This window comes from Chiloscyllium plagiosum, unplaced genomic scaffold, assembly GCF_037043375.1.
Source record: "Chiloscyllium plagiosum isolate Xiang-an unplaced genomic scaffold, Cpla_swu_hap1 HiC_scaffold_1, whole genome shotgun sequence".
Classification (NCBI taxonomy): domain Eukaryota; kingdom Metazoa; phylum Chordata; class Chondrichthyes; order Orectolobiformes; family Hemiscylliidae; genus Chiloscyllium; species Chiloscyllium plagiosum.
Genome location: NW_028270139.1, coordinates 75,882,286 through 75,891,156, shown reverse-complemented (window position 1 = coordinate 75,891,156; position 8,871 = coordinate 75,882,286). Strand labels below are relative to the sequence as shown.

Below are 8,871 nucleotides of genomic sequence, written 5' to 3'. Positions count from 1 at the left end.
ATCTTTGTCCTAAAAGGGTCTGCCCTTTTTAATTTTAAAACACTGCCTCCCAAAAGGGAACATCTTTTAGAAAAAACAAAGATGATAACTATGTCTGGATGTTGTATAACAAGTCTATGGGACTGGTCTCCCATTTTTTGGCACATTTCCTCAGATGTTAGTAAGAAGGATTTTGCAGGGTCAACTGGGCTCATTGCACTTTTGCTGAGTGCTCCATCTGATTAATATTCTTAGTACTGTTTTGTGTAGTGTTTGATACAATGAGTGGCTTACTAAGTCATTTCAGAAGAAAGTTAAGATTAAGAAAAAAAAAATCACTTTGTACTTGGCCTAGAGTCATATATGGGCCAAAATAAGGACAGCCATTTCCTGAAGGAAGTTAATGAAGTAGGTTTTTTTGACAATAACAACTGATACTCGTTTTTAATTCCAGAGTTATTTCATTTATTGAAGTTAAAAAAATTAAGGCTTCAGGTCTTTAATCCATATTTCTGGATTCCAGTCCAGTAATATAATAACTCTATTACCATATTAGCATGGCTTCTCAATAATGTGTTAATAAGTACAAAGTTATCATGTTCTAGAAATAATAAAATGGATACTTACTTCCAGCAAGGTAATAGGATTCTGTCAACACACCCTTGAAATAAAGTTCACACCTATCCTTTAACTAGAAAGTGGTCTTGAACTCCAATTAATGTTACTGTGGTTCTGTTCGCCGAGCTGGAAGTTTTTGTTGCAAACGTTTCGTCCCCTGGGTAGGCGACATCATCAGTTCTTGGGAGCCTCCTGCGAAGCCTTTTCTCTGGCTAGGGTTTTGTCAATCGAAGTGAACAGTGCCGTCACGTCGAATGATATCATGGTTTCTTCTTTGTCTATGTGTATATTTCTGATGATGTCCAAGAATTCCTATGTTGATTGTATAGAGTGTTTGGATCCGCTGACCAGGTGTTTCAGTTTCTGTTGTAGTTCTTTGGCCAGTTTGTATGATGGTGTCCCTGGTAGTGATACTATGGGTCTGAGTGGGATGTCTGGTTTGTGTACTTTAGGTAATCCATAGAATCTGGGGGTGTTGTTGCTTTCCGGTTTCATTCTTTGTAGGTCAGCTCTGGTTATCTGTCCGTTTTTTTGTAGATTCCTTAGTGTGTTATTTATCCTATTGGTGAGTTGTGGTGTGGGGTCAAATTCCTTCATTTGGTAGGTGTTGATATCTGCAAGTAGTTGTTGTGCTTTTTGGATGTAATCAGATTTATCTAGGATGACCATCATTCTGCCTTTATCTGCTGGTAGTATGATTATGTTCTTATCATTTCTTAGTGATTTCAGTGCTTCCCTCTCCTTGGTGTTGAGGTTATGTGTTTGTCTTTTCCTTATTATCATAGGTACAACAGTTTATCTCACTGTTTGTTGTGTCTCTTCTGTCAGTCCATTGTTCCTGAGTGTGCATTCTAGTGCTGCTAGGAAGTCTGTTGTCTTCGCAGGAGGCTCCCAAGCACTGATGATGTCGCCTAGCCAGGGGACGAAACGTTTGCAACAAAAACTTCCAGCTCGGCGAACAGAACCACAGCAACGAGCACCCAAGCTACAAACTTTGAACACTTACGGGCGAGAGACGCTGAGACAAGCCAGGAAATGGGAATCCTGCGCTAACTGACTAAGCGCCACATACATCCAATTAATGTTGTTACCCTTTGGAGCACATGCTGCAGCAGGACTTCCACCTCTTCAACTAGTTGAAGCTACAATCTGGAACTAGTTGCCAAAAGAAAACCAAAGACCTGCAGATGCTGGAAATCTGGCACAGGAACAGAAATTGTCTGATAAACTCAGCAGATCTGGCAGCATCTGTGGAAAGAAAGCAGAGTTAATGTTTTGGGTCCAGTGGCCCTTATTCATAACTGGAATGTCCGATCCATAAAGAGCAGGACAAATCCAACCCAGGCAAATAGCACCATACCAGTCCATTCTCAAATATCAGCAAAGCGCTGAAAGATGTGGTTGACAGTCCTAACAAATGGCAGTTCCACAGTTATAACCTGCTCACTGATGCTCAGCTTGGGTGCCAGAAGGGCTAGTTAGCTATTTAACTTATTAAAATCTTGGTCCAAATGTGGACAGAATAGCTGAAGTCCAGAGGGAAAGTGTGAGTAACGGTTCGTGACCATGAAGCATTTTGACCAATCATGACATTATGGAGCCATAGAAATATAGGAGTCAATGGGAATCAGAAAACACTCTGCCAGTTGGAATCACACCTAAGTCAAAGGAAAATTGTTGTGGCTATTGTAAGTGAATTACCTCAGCTCCAGGATGTCAGTCCTGAGTTTCTCAAGGTAGTGTCTTAGGCCCAACCATTTTCAGTTACTGTACTTTATCAATGACCTTTTGCTATATCATAAGGTCAGAAGTGAAAATATTCACTTGTGTTCAGTGCCACTCAATTGACTCCTCAGATTCTGAAACAGTCTGTGTCCACATATAGCAAAACCGGGACAATATTCAGGCATAAGCTAACAAGCGTTAAGTAAATTTTGTACACAAGTGCCAGGCAATGACCATTTCTATTAAGAGAGAATCTAGCCATGCTTTCTCCATATTCAATGGCATCACCATCACTGGGTCCCCCTCTATCAACAAGTTGAAAGTGAGGACTGCAAATGCTGGAGATTAGAGTCGAGAGTGTGGTGCTGGAAAAGTACAACAGGTCAGGCAGCATCTGAGGAGCAGGAGACTCGACCTTTCAGGCAAAAGGCTTTCATCAGGAATGAGGCTGTGAGCCGAGGGGGTGGTGAGAGAGAGGAGGAGAACTTCGTCAGTGGGTGAGAGAGAGGATCATTTACCAAAATATGAACTAGATTGGCCCATTTAGCTACAACAACAGGGTAAATATTGAGAAAGATGTGGCAAGTAACTCACCTCCTGACTTTCAAAATCTGCCCATCCTCTTCAAAGCACAAGTCAAGCTTGCAATGGAATCCTGTGCACTTTCCTTAATGAGTGGTACTTCGACAACACTCAAGAAGCTGCACATTATCCACAAAAATAATTCCATTTGATTCGCATTGCATATATCACCTTAAACATTCATTCCCACCACTACAAAATTCAATACAGCCATCTATTTTGAGTTACATATTTCCAACCAATGTAGAAAACTGGTTGGTAAACCTGGCTTGGCTGCACATCAAATGACAGGTGATACATTGTAAGGCATTAAATTGAAAATATAAGCTTTGATAACCAATTTGTATTTTAAATTTTTCCAGAAAGCCTGATAATAACTCAAGCACAGTGTTTCTAGTACATTAAATATCAGGCATGCATTGCTAATTGGGAATCTACATGTGAAAAACTATATTTTGAATAGGAAATAAAAATGAGCAATAGATGTATGAGCATGTGATCTTATTACTCATTCAAATGGTGCATGTACTTTAGCTAATTTGTGCATTTGTCAGTAAAAGGGAAAGGCAAAAAACAGGGTCGTAAATGTTTTTGATGTGTTTATTGGGGATAGTATACTTTATGGTTTCTGATTATTGATTATCTCCTAAAATGGGTGCAGCATGTTAAAAACTACTAATGCCATGAAGTCACTAACAATATGGAGGGCAAGGGGTGAATCAGCTCCATCCAGCTGTGGAATTGACTTTCAGAGTAATCACTCTGATAAAATCATAGAACCACTTAGATCTGTTGGCAAAAAACTTAATATACAGTAGCATAGTGGTTATGTTGCTGAATCAGCAATCTAGAGAAGACAGCTTAAATCCCACCATAACAGCTGGGAAATTCAAACTCAGTTAAGTTAGTAAATCTTAAGTTACTAAGAAAAAGACATTTCCAGTAATGGCCACCATAAAAAAGACCAGATTGTCATAAAAAAAAACACGTCTGGTTCACTGACACCCTTTAGGGGAAGGATATTCACATCCTTACTTGGTCTGACTTGCATGTAATTCCAGACCATAGCAATATACTTGACTTTAAACTACTCTCTCAAATGACCTCAAGTTGTATCAAAGCTCCATTAAATATTTTAACAAGATTAAAAGCAGATGACAAACTTGCTTCAACCGAGACACTAATTGTGAAAAAGACATATGCTGCCATGTTGGTCCTGAGAAGACCTCCTCAGTAAAGTATAGGCCTCACACCAAGATTTGAAAGAGCTGTCTCAGAGACCAATTAAGCAACAGCTAAGCATACTCATGCTCATTGAATCACACCTTTCAGACAATATTTTAGACACCTCCTGTTTTCCAACAACTTCAATGTTGGAATCTACCCAATAAAGAGAAACATTTTCCAGGTATGTCCTATGTACAAAAATCAGGACAACTCCACTACCCTCAATCATTAACCAAGTGATGAAGAATGTAGCTGACCTTTTCATCCAGCAGTACTTACTCACCAAAGATCTGTTCAGTTTTGGTTTTGGGCCACTAGGCTCCAAACCCCATTACAGCCTTGATTAAAATGTGCACAAAATAAATAAATTTCAGAGAGGAAATAAGAATGAGTGATATTGACATCAAAACACCATTTAACAGTGTGACAACAGAGAGCTCAAATAAAATTGAACTCAATGGGGTTCAGGTGAAAATCTCCATTAACTGTACATATGAACATAAGAACTGGCCCTCTCTCTGGACTGAGAGACCTGGGTTCAAATCCCACCTGCTTCAATGGAGTGTAATAACATCTCTGAACAGGTTGATTAGAAAAATACGAATATAAGAAATAGGAGCAAGAGTAGACTATTCAGTCCCATGCACCCACTCCACCATTCAACACTATCATGGTTGATTTTATCTTGGCCTCAAATCCACTTTCCTGCCTGCTCCCCAATACTAATTAAAAATCTTCTCTCTCCTCCTTAACTTTACTCAGTGTCCCAGCATCCATTATACTTTGGGATAGTGAACTCCTCAAATTCTCAACACTTTGAGAAAAATTATACCTCTTTATCTCTTGTTTAAATCTGTTTCAAAGTGTTACTTTAACTGTTTCATGATTGAAACATTTGAATCTGATTTGCATTAATGGTGGGGCTTATTGTAAGGTTTTCAATAGGTCACTCAGGAAAGGTTGAGGGGTACCTGAGGAGGAATTCACTCACTGAAAAAAATCAGGGAATATGGGTTGAATAAGACTTCATATGAGATAAAATTTCATATTAGGACTATATATATTTATGCTGCTGATGAAGGAGCAGGACTCCGAAAGCTAGTACTTCAAAATAAACCTGTTGGACTATAACCTGGTGTTATGGGATTTTTAACTTTGTACACCCCAGTACAACACCAGCATCTCCAAATCATTAAGTATAAAAGTTACTCATTCATTGACAGATGGTAGCAAAATATGACTGTCTGGTCCAGAATTATCTTAGGCTAATAAATGGCAAGTACTATCCTTGCAAAGGCTCAGGCAATGACCATCTCCAAAGGAGATTCTCATCTCCTAACCGGATGTCAATAGATGAGAATTTCTATATTCCCTGGAGATCATCTTTGACCAGAAGTTTAACTGGGTAAAAACAATGACTGCAGATGCTGGAAACCAGAGTCTAGATTAGAGTGGTGCTGGAAAAGCACAGCAGTTCAGGCAGACATCCGAGAAGCAGTAAAATCGATGTTTCGGGCAAAAGCCCTTCCTGATAACAATCTGTATTATCTGCTGGATACAGTGCAGAAACTTGTCAAGGTTTCTTCAACATCATCTAAACCTGCAATCTCTGCTATGTAGAAGGACCCGGGTAGGTAACACTAAAACTGCAAGTTTGCCTCCAGGTTATGTACCATCCTGACTAGGAATTATTTACCATTCCCACTGTCACTGGATCAAAAATCCTGATTCCCTTTCTGTAACAGCATTACGGTGTATCCACTCGATGATTTGCATTGGCTCAAGAAAGAGTTTAGTACCACCTCTCAAGGGTAATTAGGGATGGGCAATAAAATTGCTCCAGCCAGTGGCACCCCTATCACCCGAAAAATGAAGATGTTTGTTGAATTTATACCAGAATACTAAATGTTACTGAAAGAGTGAACTTGCAATGTTTGGCACTAAATTATGGCAATTGTAGGTTAAATAAGCATAGAAATAATAAAGTATTTGTATTTTATGTAATGAGATTTGTATTAATATTTCCAAATTTTCCAACATCAGTGGTAGAGAAAATATTGGTAAAAAAATTTAATATACAATTAAGCTCCACATGGACAGACAAGATTAATCAGAAATAGTCAGTATGGCTTTGTCAAGGGAGATTATCTTGACAGGTTTGATTGAACTTTTTGGTGAAATTACTAGATATATGGATGAGGTAGTGCACTGAAGGTAGTCTGCATCGACTTCAATAAGGCTTTTGGCAAGGTCATACTTGGAGATTGTTTAAGAATGTAAGAGCCCGTGGTCTAGGTCAATTGACAAATTGGATTCAAAACTGCGTAAGCATCAGGAGGCAGAGGATTATGGTCTAAAGTTGTTTTTATGACTGAAAACTTGCGTCCAATGGCGTAAGCAGGGTTCGGTGCTCGGTCCCTTGCTGTTTGCAAGATTTAAGATTAAGAGCAGGAGGTTTAACTAGGATTTAATGAAGATATTTTTCCATTATCTCTAACTCACTACCTGACAGGATGGTAGAGACGGAAACTCTCACACCATTGAATAAGTATTTAGACTGGCACTTAAAGCACCACAGCAATGGTCCAGGAGGACTGGAACAGATAGGTGCAATCGCGATGGGGCTGCAAGCTGGCTGATGGTCAGTGCTGTGGCCTAGACAGGGACCAAGCTGTCACTCTCAGAAATGTAACAAGCCGCTGAAACGTTTCTTAGGAGACTGGCCGCGCGACGTTTACGTCACTTCCCAGGCGGCGAGGAAGTGGGGAGCTCTCGCGAGGTTTGAGGGCGGGCCGCTGGCCAGCGCGCGGTGTCTCTATGGAGCTTGCGGCCTCCGGGATGATCATGGCGGATTTTGATGCGATCTATGAAGAAGAGGAAGACGAGGAGCGAGCGCTGGAGGAGCAGCTTCTGAAATACGTACCCGACCCGGTGGTGGTGCGAGGATCGGGACACGTCACTGTGTAAGAACGACCGAACAATCGCGGCGGGGGATAAAGCGGAGAGCGACGGGAGGGAGCGGCAAAGGGGGGGGGATGGTTTAGCTCCTGTGGCCGGGTGACACTGTGTTGACGGGCAGTGACAGTGACTGACCGCTCGGGATGACTGACATGTTTTCCGGTCCCTCGCCCGGATAAATTTTTGTTGCTAGTCAATCCGATTTTGCCTCGTTGTGATTAGCAGTCTGACTCCGTTAAAGTCAGCTGCGAGCAGAGGATTTTTTTTACACTGATCTGCAGATGATGGGAACAGTAGATCAGCACCATTTAAAATAAATGAAGAAAGAAAGAGAAAAACGCCCTTTAAAGTGATGTTCAGTGTAATGCATCTCACCTCTTGGACCTATGTGGGACAGCTGAGTAAAGATGTAGATTCCTTACCAGGTTGTAGTGGATCATGGTGTTGTGCTCTTTGCATGTTTCCTTTTTGGTTTCGTTTTGATTTATGTCCTGTGTATTCTTACGAAGTGTTACTCACTGTAAAGTAATCATTTATGGATATTATCATAATGTGCATAAAGGTAACATTGTTAATTGTATTGGATATATATTATCTTCAGGTATGGGAGAAGCATAGACATTTCAGCAAATTTTAGTGCCTCATTTGCATTGTCTGCTTATTTGAAGACCTGCATGTTTTTAGAATCTTAAAATGGCTAAGAACAAAACATATCCTACTCCCCTGCCCTTTCCCTGTAGCCTAGTGAATTTAGAGTCATAGAGATGTACAGCATGGAAACAGACCCTTCGGTCTAACCTGTCCATGCCGACCAGATATCCCAACCCAATCTAGTCCCACCTGCCAACACCTGGCCCATATGCCTCCAAACCCCTCCTATTCATATACCCATCCAAAAGCCTCTTAAATGTTGCAATTGTACCAGCCTTCACTTCCTCTGGCAGCTCATTACATACACGTACCACTCTCTGTGTGAAAAAGTTGCCCCTTATGTCTCTTTCATATCTTTCCCCTCTCACCCAATACTTATTCCCTCTAGTTCTGGACTCCCCAACCCCAGGGAAAAGACTTTGTCTATTTACTCTATCCATGCCCTTCATAATTTTGTAAACCTCTGAGATCACCCCTCAGCTTCCGACGCTCCAGGGAAAACAGCCCAAGCCTGTTCAGCTTCTCCCTATAGCTCAAATTCTCCAATCCTGGCAACATCCTTGTAAATCTTTTCTGAACCCTTTCAAGTTTCACAACATCTTTCTGATAGGAAGGAAACCAGAATTGCATGCAATATTCCAATGTCCTGTACAGCCGCAACATGACCTCCCAATTCCTACAGTCAATACTCTGACCAATAAAACAAAGCATACCAAATGCCTTCTTCACTATCCTATCTACCTGCAACTCCACTTTCGAGGAGGTATGAACCTGCACTCTTTGTTCAGCAACACTCCCATGGACCTTATCATGAAGTGTATACGTCCTGCTAAGATTTGCTTTCCAAAAATGCAGCACCTCGCATTTATCTGAATTAAACTCCACCTTTCACTTCTCTGTGCATTGGCCCATCTGGTCAAGATCCTGTTGTAATCTGAGGTAACCCTCTTTGCTGTCCACTACACCTCCAATTTTGGTATCATCTGCAAACTTACTAACTCTACCTCTTATGCTCGCATCCGAATCATTTATGTAAATGACAAAAAGTAGAGGGCCCAGCACCGATCCTTGTGGCACTCCACTGGTCACAGGCCTCCAGTCTGAAAAACTACCCTCCACCACCACCCTCTG

At 41.0% G+C, this 8,871-nt stretch overlaps 1 protein-coding gene across 1 annotated transcript in view; it reads left to right on the top strand.

Annotated features, from left to right (window-relative positions):
* The first annotated feature begins 6,933 nt into the window (after positions 1–6,933).
* Positions 6,934–8,871, top strand: part of LOC122550239 (cysteine-rich hydrophobic domain-containing protein 2) — a 62,126-nt gene continuing 60,188 nt past the window's right edge. The window contains exon 1 of the mRNA XM_043690998.2: positions 6,934–7,094. Within this exon, the coding sequence (XP_043546933.1) occupies positions 6,949–7,094 (146 nt within the window). The 5' untranslated portion in view covers positions 6,934–6,948. The remainder of the gene's footprint in view (positions 7,095–8,871) is intronic.